General features: G+C 39.8%; 1 protein-coding gene across 2 annotated transcripts in view; it reads right to left on the reverse strand.

The window, feature by feature from the left end:
• The window catches only part of RICTOR (RPTOR independent companion of MTOR complex 2), an 86,019-nt gene that overhangs the window by 3,205 nt on the left and 68,095 nt on the right, over positions 1 to 14,719 (reverse strand). The window contains exons 31-37 of one of the 2 annotated variants that reach the window (XM_072416617.1): positions 13,176 to 14,190; positions 11,060 to 11,237; positions 9,856 to 9,937; positions 8,436 to 8,657; positions 4,195 to 4,353; positions 957 to 1,080; positions 109 to 247 (exon numbers count right to left, since the gene is read on the reverse strand). In XM_072416617.1, the coding sequence (XP_072272718.1) occupies positions 109 to 247; positions 957 to 1,080; positions 4,195 to 4,353; positions 8,436 to 8,657; positions 9,856 to 9,937; positions 11,060 to 11,237; positions 13,176 to 14,190 (1,919 nt within the window). The remainder of the gene's footprint in view (positions 1 to 108; positions 248 to 956; positions 1,081 to 4,194; positions 4,354 to 8,435; positions 8,658 to 9,855; positions 9,938 to 11,059; positions 11,238 to 13,175; positions 14,191 to 14,719) is intronic. The other variant, XM_072416618.1, reaches the window with a different exon arrangement.

The following is a 14,719-nucleotide window of genomic DNA, read 5'->3' on the forward strand; positions in this document are numbered from 1 at the left end:
AATCTGCTTTCTTATGCTTTCTTATATGTTATCAATCTGTGTATTTCAATGTTTGTGTTCAGTTACAACTGTTCACGTTATTAAAACTGGTATTTTTTAGTCACTTACAATCAGAAATTGCACATCTTGAAAGAGCTCCTGGATGAACCTCCGAGATGGGAGGCGAAATGTGCAATGTGCTAATAAGTGGGAAACTTCAGAGTAGAGGCAAATGTCATCAAATGCTTGAGGAAACTTCTCTTTAATCCTGAAGAAAGGAGAATTGAAACATAATTAGCTCACAAATCTCTGCAGCTCGTTGCTGCGTACCTCGAAAAGTAGAAAACAACGAGTGATCACATTACTACACACTGCAATGTATGAGGTTGGCTTTTGTTCTACACTTTATTCCAAATCTATTTGCAGAAAATGTTGGATTGGTAAAGCCACCATTTTCTGTGTAATGTTACACTACAGTTTAAAAATCATTTCCTTCATGGAAGGTGGGTGGGTGGCATCCCCTGTACTGTGACCCAACTAATCAGTGACCACCCAAAATCAGCCGGGTGGTTGCTGAAAACAGCCTGGTGGTGCACCCAGGTAAATAGGCCTGGGGAGAACACTGACTGCCTTCAACTCCCATTTCATGGTTCTCTTTTAAACTATCAATCCTCAACCCCCTGTATTTTTATTGCTTTGTATCATATCATATGTGTTTCTTACTGTGGGTTTTATTGCATGTACAATTGCTCTATTTTAATATTGTTCTTTCTTGTGACTGTACCGTTGGATTTTAACTTAACTTAAAACGCAAACAAAATATTTACCCATCAAAAACAGGGCCTTTAAATCCTTCCACAATTAGCCTTTTATTTGCCTACTCAACAAATAAGAATAAAAAAAAATAGGAGGCTGAATCCACTGTCCACAAAACAAAAACCTCTTTGGAAAAGGTTAAAAAAAATAATACTACTTACGTTAAAAGTCCTGTTTCATGACCCTTTGTTCCTACAGAACTACTTAGATTAATTACAAGCCTTAGGACCTCTTTCCGTAACAATATTCGGCACATAGGTGTATCTTCAGGAATTGATTTTCCCCCTAGGAGGAAGCAGAAACAAATCAAAGTGGGAATTCAATAAAAAGCAATTCTGAAAGCAAACAAAACAGTTCTTACATCTTTCTTTCTCACTTCCCAGTCAAAGCACAGTTGGAAGTTAAGAATAAATATACCTTGAATTGAGATGCTCCTTTTAGAGCCCAATGAAACACTAGTGGGGGTGGAAATTGAAAATTTTTCAAAGCACAGCCCGCCCAAGAATTCTCTTCAAATGCCTCAAAACCAAACTAGAAATATACATGTGTGGGGAGATGTTCTCATTCTTCATTGTGTCTAGTATATGGGTAGCATGGTGGCTCTGTGGTTAGGCCTTAATTGCCATGCCGTTTTGTGTTTGCAATATCAAAAGACATTCTGCAGCTGTCCCATGCTGAGAATTGATAGTATGCTGGGGACACCTGGCACATCCAAACTGGGTCTAGTAGGCTCACGATAGAGGATTAGGCCCCAAGTACTCCCCAATTTTGGCAGCTGGCAAAAAATCCAAGACCAGAGGGTCAACTGGTGAGAGGTGGCCACGCACTGGCAGGCAGTGAAAACAGATCTGGGATCAACTCTACGTTGCTTCTTCACTGGAAGGAAAAAGGCCACAGACTATGCATGAGAACAACACTCCACCAATGGGAAAGTCCCACAGAAAAAAACCCTAAAGGGGTGTTTAAAATAAGCACAGAAAAGTGGATCATCAGTAAACCCAAAGGTAATAAAACAGCTCTTGGATAGCACATTGCAGTTAACGTGTAGGGCTACATACACAGCACAGATGATTCTTGTCTGATAATTGCTTAAGGGCTGGTATCGAACAAGAATCTGGTGTGTGTGTATAGGGCTCGTACGGCGGATCCACGAACTATGAACAATTGTGTACAAGTGAAGGGGGGAAAGTGCAGTGGGGTGCTGCTCCATCGTTCTCCTCCCTCCCTGCTCCATTGAACAGCATGGCGCTGTATGTATGTACAGTGCTCATTCATGCATCTTTCAGTCTTTTTTCATTGTAAAGGATTGTAAAAGATCCTTTCCAACATCAAAAATCTAATGTGTTTACGTAGCTTAGAAGTCACTTCCAGGTGCAACCTATGATGTCAGACCTAGCAGAGCTAAAGGATGACGTCTATCCTCCTAGGACTGTAGAAAAAACGGAGGTAGTAGAAGGGGTTATACCCTGGATGACAGCCTAGGTCTAACTTTCCAAATGTTTCCACTCCTCCGGAAAGCAACAATATATTCTGAAGATTTAGGGCTTCCGGTTTCCTTCAAAAGTGAGCAAGAAATATTATTTACAAAGCTAATATATTCTTCTTCAACATTTTTTAGTGTAAAAGTAGACAAGTTCAAGTATTTTCAACAGCTCTGTATTTTTAATCACCTGCAGTGATAGATTTTACTGCTGTGTTGGATGCTGCTTACAACCTAATGGTGACAAGACAAATGCAATTGCTCTTTTTATAGAACCATAGGGAACATGAAAAGCAACTGAATTAAAAGTTTTCCCTGTGGTTTTTTAGTCCTCTGAGTGGTTAGAAGATCCATTTAACTGCTCTTCATCCATAGGATAAATATTAACTCCCCTAGTGGTATTCCCGAGTGTGACTCGGAGGATTTACCATGCAAAAAGCGTAATCCCGAGTCACACTCGGGGTCACTAAAAACATAAAAAACATGTCCTTCTTCCTCTTCGATCTTAATCCAGCGACTGCAGAGACGTTCTCCAGGGTTTCCCGGTGATGTCAGTGCATGCGTCGGTAGGGGTGGGAGGAGGGGGCGAGAAATTCAAATAATTTTGTATTGGATTCAATACAAAATAACTGTATCAAGTCCAATACAAAAAAAATCTTTATATAATATATATATAATTATATTATATATATTACACATGCTACTGTACAGTTATAATACGTTTCACTTTTTTTAAACAGATTTTTGTGTTTTTATTTAAAGTTTATTATTAAATTTATTAAATATTGGACATATTTTGGTGAGTTATGCCTAAGAATTATAGGCCTACAAAGTAAAATAAATTTCCATGCAAAAAAAAAAAAGGAACGCTTTATCCGTGGACATACGGACAGAATTAGAACGCTAGGGGGATAAAAAGAGAGAAAAGTCTGGGGTTTGTCGACAGTTTTCAACGTTTATTTAAATGTCACACAATTGTGAACAAACATTTGTATATTGTATTCCAGGACATTATATTCAACATAGATAAGTGAACAATCATGAAGCGTTTCGCCGATAGGCTTCCTCGGGATAAACTGAGAATGTTACACCAGTTAATAACTTTTCAAGAGCAGAATATGAATCTTCAAGAGTAAATCCTTAGGATGGCTTAGGTTGCTACAAGGATGAAAAAGTATCTGTGCTGGTAGGAGGGAGACATTCCCGTTCACATAAGAAACTAACCTAGCTGTTCTTGTATAGATATCAGACACCCATTTGCCAGAAGCATTTAACTGGGATTTGCTTATCTATGTTGAATTTAATATGCTGAAATACAATATACAAATATGTGTTCTTTTTATGCACATTTAAAAAAATAATATTATTACTACACAGTATTTATATAGTGCCAACATATTACACAGCACGGTACAAAGTCCATAGTCGTGTCACTAGCTGTCCCTCAAAGGGGCTCACAAATCTAATGTCCCTTTCATAGTGATATGTCATTATCACAGTCTAAGGTCAATTTTAGTGGGAAGCCAATTAACCTAACTGCATGTTTTTGGAATATGGGAGAAAACCAGAATAAGCAGAGAAAACCCACGCAAACAGGGGGAGAACATGCAAACGCCTTAATTAAACTCCTTCAATGTATGTTGAAAACTGATGACAAATCGCAGATTTTCTTGTCTTTCTTAATATTTATCCTTAAACTATAGGGGTCGGCACCATAACAAGCAAATGAAGGTAAAGGGCGAGGTGTTAGTTGATTCATATAAAAAATTTTTTACTCTTCAACCATATACAGCAGCATCGAAAAATTAAGTTATTTGACAATGACACAGAACACTGATGGTGAGGCTATAACTCATAAAAAGGAACATTTGTCCCAACACAAAGGCATTGGAGTTACATGGATTTAGGTGGCCACTTACCTAGTACTAACTCTGTACTTTTGGTACTGCTTGCAGAACCCTGGGATACACCATCACTACACCCTGAAATTCCAGAAAACTTGGAGGAATGGGAAACCACCTCTAAATGATTGGGGATGGTATGTGCACACCAGTCAGAATATGGAATGTCAGGAAAGTCTGGGGATAAACATGGCAGTAAATATGAAATGCAGGCACAACGCCAAATGAATAAAACACAATAATGGAATAATATTACATGCAAAGAAATAAAAATAAATTCCTGGGTCTGTCAGGGATTTTCATCACAAATACACTGACATTAGGTTGTCTTCATTACATTTTGATGGTTTGAATTTAGAAATGAAGAATTGATTAATGGTCAGCTTTATGTAATGATCCAATGGATTGCCTAAAGCGGAACTAAACCCAAAAAAAAAAAAATACACTTACCTTACCTTGCAGATCCATCGGGAAGTTTGTTCGTTTGGGTCCCGCGTCGACCCGGTATCCGACTTTGGCCCAGGGCAAAGGAAGCACCAGGCACCGACATTTTCTTTTCACTTTTTCTGTATTCTTCTTCCTACGTTACCTGATCTCACACTGCGCAAGATCGGGTGACGTAGATGGGGAAAAAGATTGCTGATCTCACTGCGCTTGGCGGATATCAGGGGCATGCAGGGAAGGGGCAGCCAAGAGCCTGGTAGGCTTTGCAAACCATTCTGTATTGATTGCTGCAGCAGAGGAGGTACTGCAGCGTTTTATTTATAAAAAAAAAAAAAAAAAAAAAAAAAAAAAAAGGGTGTTGCAATACAAGTTTTACTTTAAAAATTAAAGGTTGTCTGCCCTTTTGTTAGGCAAAAAGTTTGAGTTTAGTTCAGCTTTACGTGAATAGGAAAATGGATCCGTGTATGGTCAGGCAATGTGCCTTAGAGGTGGGTAGCCATTATGGTTTAGGGTTACTAAAGTGCTAATAAGTTGTAGAATAAAAAAAATGTTTTTGGCAGTAAAATGGATGAGTGTCTTGTTAACATAAGTAAATCTGTTGACTATTTTAGGTTACAGAACTGATGGCATGATAACCCCCTACATAGCACAGTGACTTGCCAAATAAAGGATGTGAAAGTCATGATCATATGGGCACCCTAATCACAGTGATTAGGGAAAAAAAAATCTTACGGGTATGATAAATAGTTGATGAAAATCTCTGATAACAGATAATAATCACCAAAATGTTCATGCCAATAAAAGATTTCGTATGGGATAACTATGGAAAGTAATGGTAAGAAACTACTAGTGTTCTCATTTTACAGGTGGTAATGGCACGGATCTGGTACAGTTGTTATGACATTTACTAATTGCCATCAGACATTTAGGCACAAATCTCAAGTGTACAAAATAAAACAAAAAAAACTAATCTTTTTTCCAAATATTATTGACATGTATCTGCTGACCCCAATTATGCAAAACCATAAAAAAATTAAAAAAATAAAGCTGGGGTTTACTAAAATGGCATGTTCAAACATATTTTCCAATATATGGTTTAGAACAATATTAACAGACTTCAATGCATTCTAAAGTCATTGGTCACATTTTTCGGACCATAAGACGCACCCAGGTTTTAGAGGAGGAACACAAGAAAGAAAATATTCGGAATCAAATGGTATAAAGAAATATTTAATAAAATACAGCAGAATAATATGTAACAAGAGAGAGATTGCACATGACACATTGCACAGATATTGCACTACAAGACTATAGTGACAGGAAAGCTACAACTCACCTGTCATAGGAGAATGAATTGCTGCACAAGAAACCCAGCACTGCTCATATCAGACTGCCCTCCCACCCTCTCCACTCCCCACTGTTACACGGAGCCCGCTAGGAAACAGCAGGGAGGGGTAAGGCAGAGACACTTGCTGCACAAGAAACACAGCAGCACTGCTCACCTAAGACTGCCCTCCTGCCCGTTCCTCCCTCCTCACTCACCCCCAGTACACGGAGCCTGCTAGAAAAAAGCAGGGAAGGTAAGGCAGGGCTTTCTGTTGGCTTCTGCACTGCCTGATGCTTTTGTGTAAGGTCCCTTGAAGAGGGTGGAACGGCACTGCAGCCGTTCCCCTTCCCAGGATCTGGCATCAGTATTTACAAGGCTGCAAAACGGAGGGGCCATGCTGCAGCAGCCTGCCGGCCGACCCCCTGCAGCGGTATTTGGATCATAAGACGCACCCTCATTTCCCCCCCCCCCCCCTTTTTTGGGGAGAAAAAAAGTGTGTCTTATAGTCTGAAAAATACGGTACATGGGAAATGAGACAAGATATCAGAGGAATCCTTAATTGCATGGAGGTGTAACTTCTCATTTACCAGATGCGCTTCGCAGACAAGCTTCCTTAGGGGAAATGTTGAGATAGTTACAATACTACATAACAAAATAAGGTGGAATATTAGAGACACAAATCACATTGTGTGAGTGCTGAAATGTCTTTAGATGTTCATTCATAGAGATATAGTAAAGTAAATAGAGGTATATAGTGAACATGAGAAAATATAGGATATGTTTTAGGAGGAAATGTCACAAAATACCATAAGACGCACTTTTTTCACGCAAAAGTGGGGGGAAAATGGGGGTGCGTCTTATGGTCTGAATACCCTCCCGCGCTTCCAAGGGGGCCTTAGCAGGTGGCTGCAGTTCCATCCAGCCTGGCATACCCCCTGCAGCATGGCCCCCTCCGTTCTGCAGCCTCCCCTGCCCAGATTACAAAAAACAAAGCCGTCCACCCCTACTTTATCCTATTGATTGCAGAGCCCTGCCTTCCCCCTCCCTATGTTTATCAGCAGCTCACTTCTATAGAGATGCTGGGGACGTGTTTCTGTGTGAGAAGGCTCCATTTTACAGTGGAGAGGGAGGCAGAGAGAGTAGGAGGACAGTGTGAGGTGAGCAGCACATCATTCTCCTATGACAGGTGAGCTGGAGCTTTCCTGTCACTATAGTCTTGTAGTGCAATATCTGCTATGTGCAATGTCAATCTCTCTCTCGTTAAATATTAGTCTGCTATATTTTATTAAATATTTCTTTATACAATTTAGTTCAGAATATTTTTTTTTCTTGTTTTCCTCCTGTAAAACCTGGGTGTGTCTTATGGTCCGAAAAATACTGTAATATGTATTGTTGTATCTCAAGTGTGTAACCTCCAAAGTTTACCTTACTATCAATCATTCCTGTCTTGACCTTCACAATTAACTCTAAGCCTCTCCCCAAGCTTAACACCTAATCTACTTCCTTAAATTAACACTTTACCTCCACATAATTATTTCCTTCCAAGCTCTTGATACTATCTCCATACACCCTTAACTAAGGCTTAGTAGCCAATGTTCACAATTCATTCTGATATCTAATCTGATGAAGAAAATTCAGACCATCAAACATTAACAATTGTTTTTCAGATGTAACTTCCGTGTAAAATATTGCACACGTTTGTGCAGTGTTTCTGACCGATAGATAACTGATTGGATAGGTTGGTAGAGAGCAAAATTAGAGGAAGCTTGTTTGTGTGTACGTGACCTAACCACTCAAGTTCAATCAACTATTTTGACATTTATGGTCCCTTAACAGTTAATGACTAGTTATCCTTCCTCCTCACCAATACAACAATATCAACAGAACTAAAATGTCATCTATACAATGAGCCAATAATCACCGTATCCTGTGTCATCCTTTATTATATTTGATGTATTATTAATGACATAATCGCAGTATTACGATACCCTGCCCAGGCTAGCACTCTAGATAAATGCTGGTGGGTATTCTTCTTAACTAGATTCTTATACATCTCAGGGTCTCTGGAAGATCCCTGAATTGGAGTTCACAGCTCCACTAACCTATGAACCTAATATAGAAAGGAGACATAGGGAAAGGAGCATAGGGAAAGGTCAGAGTCAAAGAAACAGCAGGGAAATCTGAATTAATTATTCCCTAAAAAAAATAAAAATAAAATAATAAAAAGTCAGAGGGTGTTTCAGCTTTGCAAGCATTACCTGTTAATGAAATATTGTGTGTACCAGGCTTAATACCCATGGATAATTGTGACATTAAAATCTCTTTATCAGAGTAATAACACTTCTATATGAATGTACATTAAAAAAACATACTGCTGCAAGGTGATATGGAGACTGTTTTCTTTGAAGAATAATATTGTAATATTGTGCTTCACGAATTCAAAATTGTAGCATTGCTAATAAAATCTTCACATAAATGTACAACTTACCTAATCGACCAAATTCATTTAGCTGATTACCATGGTTGTAACCCATGATCTGGAAGCCAACACAGTACAGACAGTTGTCATCTGTGTGTTCCTGTAGCCCAGTGTCCTCTGTGTTCTCCAGGAACTGGGAGGCATCTGACCGACTTGAGTTCATGATTTCAGTAATGCTGAACTGTTGCCGGAGTGCCTGGTAGGGGCTCCTAACTCCAGACCCTGATATGCCTGAAAAACAATAAAGAAAACGTTGGAAGTCATTTTAAAATCTTGCTCTAATGCAAGATACCTTAGGACAACTTATTGTTTAAAGCTCTTAAAAATGTATCAGGCCTAAAATAGTAAAACCATTCTTTCTCTCCCTCAAAAGCAACTTCCTTCTTTGCAGGCCTTTTTCTACACCTGGGAAATTTGCTTGTATACATTTTGGGATAAGTAGTGTTTATGCTGTACTTCTGGGCCACAGGTCATAGGGACCCCAGCAATAAATAGCTTTTTACAGATACAATGCTGGTGTCTGTGAGACATGGGGCCCCTTTATCAAAGTGGCCCAGAAACAGCATAAGCACTACTTATCCCAAAAGGTAAAGGAAGTAAATTTCCCAGGTGTACTTTTAATTCTCTCGGATTTGATCCCTACAATTTACACTTGGAGATAACAGACCCTACATTCAAGTTATAAAGAATAAACACTTGGATAAAAATCTTTATTTCAAGCTGTGACACTGATTTTTATATTTCATATCAGCTATGTCAGATTTGTGGAGACTTGTGTGGCACTAATTATATTTAATAAACCCTGTCAGCATAAATATATAGATCTTTGGTAAAATGTTAGCCCCCTTTATCTCCCTCTATCCAAATACTGCCATAAATATATATAAAAAAAAATAAAGAGGCCAGTTTCAAGTCTTCTCTCCTCTACTTACAAGAGGTAGGATCCTTCCTTGGGTGTCCAAGTCGCTGTGACAATGGCTGCCCAGATGTTGGAATTTTGGGATCTGCAGTGCTGGATTACATGTCCCCCGTTCCTAACAAAACCTGGACTACGCTTTAGGTGTAAATATTAGCTTCAAAAGGTTAAGAAAAATATAAGGAGGGGCTTTAAAGGTCCTCCCAATCTTACCTTGATTACTTGGTAAGTCAGTGACCTAGATTAGAACATGCATCTGCACATCAAATGTTGGGATCTGCCAAGGACTGCCTTGAACTTAAACAGTCAATGGCAGTTCCCTGGCAGTTTTTCCTATGCTGAGAAGTTCCCTTTGAGGTGAACTACGGTAAATATTTCTCTTCAGTACAGATCCATTTGTCTCTATAGACTGTAACTGTGCATTAGAATCAAACAACATGGAATTTCGATTTAAGTAAATAGATCCCTAACCAAACAAGCACAATATCAGATAACTAGAGTGCGCAGTTTTACCTCCCATATCTGTTGCAAACATTTTAGCAGCACGCTCTTCCGTTGGAGGCATCGTCTTCTGAAAATATGGAGTTTCTTTGACCTACAAAATTACACAGAAAGGAAAAAAGCAGAATTAAAGTTCACTTCCCAATGTGCAAATAATAATTTCCTTTTCTCAGTGTATTGCAGTGTCTAGAAACAGACACAAAAGGGTTTATTTTTACCATCGCTATCCAAGCTCGCTGTGTACCCCTGAGCTACACATGCCACATTTTATTTTTCAACATAGACTAGCTGGCAAAGCTGGAGGGCAGATCATGTGGCAGGTCATATGACCAGGCACTCAAAATTTTTGTTTATTGGGCCATCATTATGTCCAGTTACTTTGGACACGTTTGGCATAACTAAATTCTAAAACACATCAATGTTTATTGTGAATACTTTTGTTGTTGTTTTAAGCAGCATGAGGGCTAGTCACATTAGTGCTTTTTAAAATGAGCTCCTAATAGTCATCAAATCAAAAAAAAGCTGGAGCAAGCTGCAGTTTGTATTTCCCGATTACCTCTAATTTTCCTTATAAAACAACACATTGAAAAAATAGGTAATTTGTTAATGCACATAATAAATAATCAAATCCAGCATGTACCTAGGCCAGTGGGAAGACTAGTTTGCAATGTCATTTACAAAAAGCATTTAAAGACAAGGAAAAATATATTATTTTTATTATTACACAGTATTTATATAGCGCCATCATATTACGCAGCGCTGTACAAAGTCCATAGTCATGTCACTAACTGTCCCTCAAAGGAGCTCACAATCTAATATCCCTACTATAGTTATATGTTATTAATATAGTCTAAGGTCAATTTTAGAAGGAAGACAATTAACCTAACTGCATGTTTTTGGGATGTGGGAGGAAACCGGAGTACCCGGAGGAAACCCACGCAGACACGGGGAGAACCTGCAAACTCCATGCAGATAGTGTATATAAATACATGAAGGGGTTTGACAATTGGGAAACAATAGAATAAGTAGATTTGTAGAGCCAAGCACAAGGAGGCTGCTGAAGATCAAGTAGGTGAAACTTGCATTGCAGAAATGGTGCTACAATTAAGGAATAAAGACACAGACTATACACACATGGCAATGTTAGTTAGTATGGTACATATGGTACATCCCGAAAAACCACAAGGTAAAACAACACAATGAACCAAATATTTACCTGAAACATATCATTAATATCCAAAGGCAAAGCTAACCCAATGTAATCATCAGAGCTGCCGTAGGTTGCGTTTGACACCATGGAGCGAACAGACGATGAGCGCTGAAGAGTGTTTTGGTTTATTGGACTTAGCAAATCCTCTTTATCCAGTGAAGCATAGCTTAATGCTTTCATGAACCTGTCAGGATCAAGGAGTATAATTTTAAAGAGTGATGTTACCCCATCATGTGCACACAACGGAACAAATCTTTTTTGAAGGTCATATCTACACAGCTGAACATAAACCGCTGAACTGCAGCATAGTCTACCAAAACATATGTTAACTTAAAAAGGAACTATACTCAAAACTCCAAAAAAAAAAAAAAAATATAAAAACACAATTACCTTCAATCCCGCAGGGCAGTCCGATCTCTCCGGGGGTGTCCGCCATCGGGTCCTGCGGCGTCTCGGCATCCGTCCCAGGGCCAGTGGTCCAGGCGCCGCCATCTTTGCCTTCTCTTCCAGGTTCTTCATCCTACGTCACCCGACCCAGGCGCGAGATAGGGTGGTGTAGGCACTGCGCATGCGTAAGACGGGCAAATTTTTCTCTTTAAGCAAAAAGGCTCCTTCTGTGCATGCTGAGATGCTCGGGCATGCGCAGAAGGAGCGCCAAAGAGCTCCCCCCTGGATGCTTGACGTAGTTATCCCGGGAGGCTTTGTGCTCCCATTCATTGTCGACCACCTAGGCAGCCGAGAATTAGGGGGCAGTGTTGCAGCTTTTCTTTTTTAAAAGAGGGTTTTGCACCTTAAAAAAAAAAAAAAAAAAAAAATCTCAGAATTTTCAGTTTACATAAAAGGGCTCTCTACCCTTTTATGTAAAGTGACAATTCTGAGTTTAGGTACGCTTTAGGTTACGCTCTTGGCACCCAATGACTACATACCATTGGCAATTCTGAAGACTGAATGCCACTGTTTAGCCTGTCTGCTAAACTTGCTGACATCAAATACTCACATAAGTGTTTGTTACATCCCCTCTGCAGCTCATATAGGAGGTCTGACTTCTTCTGTCAGATGCTAAGTGATAATACTTATGCAACAAAAACATACCAACTTAATGCTTTGAACACTCACCAGATTATTGCCCGAGATAAATGATCATGCTCGTCTCAAGCAAAAATCTGACAGCTGCCACCCGAAAATGTTTATCAATCCGCTACGCCAGATCAATGAGGAACGACAGCTATGTATGTCAATGCCACTCACTCATCCTCTCCCCTCCTCAAAGAACAGAATAGGTACTGTCTATACCATGCTCATTCGTTCATTTGTCACTGAAAACAATCATGAAACTCGTTTTCAGCGACCAAAATCCTATGTGTGGGCATACCTTAAAGAAATTGTTTACATTTGCTGTAAAATATATTCTACTGTTCTTGCTCTGCTCCACCTCCACGTCTGCCTTTGGATGAAACAAGTTTATGCTGGGAGGACTATGATAGGGTGCCTGTGTGCATGTTTTTCAGAATAAAGTTTAATTGAATGCAGATAATAAAGGTGTGTAGTCAGCTTCTTTGTGACTGCACAAGTGTACAACACAAAGGAGCTCTATGGCTTGCCTGTACCTGAGGTTGCACACCAATGCTGGAAACTAAGCACTGGAGTAGAGTCTTTCAAACCTCAAAAGCTATGTACACCCGTTAAATATTTGTCGTTAGATCTTTTATGATGCACAAATGAGAGCTGTGAAAACAGTACTACTGTGCTATGGAGAACAGAGGACAAGTGAGCAGCACTCCTTTGTGCTCCTCTCCTCTGATGTGGTGGTTGTTCCCAATCATAGTTCATGGTTTGGCGACAAATAACTAATGCGTGTACTCTTTACACTTACTTTACTCTTTACGCATTAGGCATTCCTTTTATGAGAGACAATAAGATGCATCTAACAAGTGTACCTGGTAAGGTCTCTCCTTTGTTACAAATAGTATTCCCAAATTCCTGACAAAAAGGATATTGTGAATGGTGTACTACACTGGTGTACACTTATGAAGATCAAGAAATCTGAGCAGATAAATTGTGTTTTTACATTCATTTCAAGGCTTTCGTTTTAAGTTTGGCTGGATAGCCCTAAGCCCATTACCTGCTTGATGTAAGCCTGGAGTCTAAACTTCCTGTCTTCATGGTTATGGTATCGGTAAAGAGAACGTCTTTAGCTGGAGAGGCCAAAGCTTCAGAATGAGATAGAGACGGATGCATTCGCTGCTGCTGTAGCCGTTTTAAAGTTGCATAGCCAAAGGCATCTCGAGAACTCGTGTAGCTGAAGTGATAATCTGCCAAACTTTTTATAGCGGCTATGGAAGGAGCCTTGAGCGACTGCGCTCTCCGAGGAAGAGTATGAGAAGACCCCGGTGGAACCAATGAAACAGAGTTTGACTTGGAAAGGGGTAAGTGATTGGGATGCAACATAACTGGCAGACTAGGTTTGACAGTTTTGGTGCTAATGACAGTACTCAAACTTCCACAGTCTGTATCAAGGTTTGTAGTGTCTATTCCTACAGTCTCCCTAGAAGGGCTGGAGCTCATGGAGCTGATTCCGCTAGTAGTTGTGTCTGTGTTGAAACTCAAGCTGCGGCTCTTAAAGTGTGTATTCGTTGTGCCGTCACCTATGAGCCGCTCCCGGCTAGCATGGTCTCTGTGATTTTCATGTCCCAGACTTTTTGGAAGTTTAAGATCATTTTCAGTAATACTAGGCGTGCTGCCATTGTCATCTATATGTTTAATGATAGAACTTTCTGGACGAAGGGTGTTTATTTTAGGAACTTTGAAGACAGAGCCTAAACTGTCCATGGAGTTGAACCCTGAATTCATGCACGGCTCAGTAACTGTTCGGTTCCGCCTTAGACCGAGATGTTTATTCTCCTCCAAGAGTTTATTTGTTTTAGGATCGCCGGTGCTGCTGGCTCGAAACTTCTTGCTTGGTAGAGTCAATGAATTAAGAAAACGATTCCTCACAAACTTGCTCTGGGCAAGGAGCGTGAATGGACTGCGATCCTTGTCTTTTGGTTTGTCAAAAAATGTCTGCTCGGAATCGTCTGTGAAGAAGAAAGGACTTGACGAAGAATTACCATAACTATCACCTTCAAGGATGTACATACCTGTTTAGAAAATGGAAAGAAATATTAGAATGGAACTCTAATGGAATAAGTCAGTTTTTAACCATGTGAAGCTATTGCTAGAAAAAATAAAGTACAAATAAGGGGGTAGACACTACAAATTTTTCTCTCAGTGGTGAATACAATGAAAAGACACCCCCCCACCTGACTTGCTGGCTACTGGTATGTCAGATTGTAATCCTTGTGGGCAGAGCTAGAGTAAGGGTGAAAATGCTACAAAGGTTTCCAAAGAGGGCAGAACAGCGTTGTCACCTTATCATAAGAGGTTACATAATAACGTGTCCTTTGTATAGGGGCGTTTCTCTTCTGTTTTTGGTGGGTAGGTCCAAAATGGTGTAACAAAATCATATGGTGCCATTTTCTGCAGACTTTTTCTGTAATATCAGAAAGGCCTTATGACAAAGCACCAAGGGTCGAGGTCCTGCACACTTGAAGGGACAATAAATGCATAAGACGACTGGCACCCAATCACAACGGTGATTCTACGCAGCTAGGGTATTAAAAGCAGCTC

The sequence above is a fragment of the Pyxicephalus adspersus genome, chromosome 6, assembly GCF_032062135.1.
Source record: "Pyxicephalus adspersus chromosome 6, UCB_Pads_2.0, whole genome shotgun sequence".
NCBI lineage: Eukaryota > Metazoa > Chordata > Amphibia > Anura > Pyxicephalidae > Pyxicephalus > Pyxicephalus adspersus.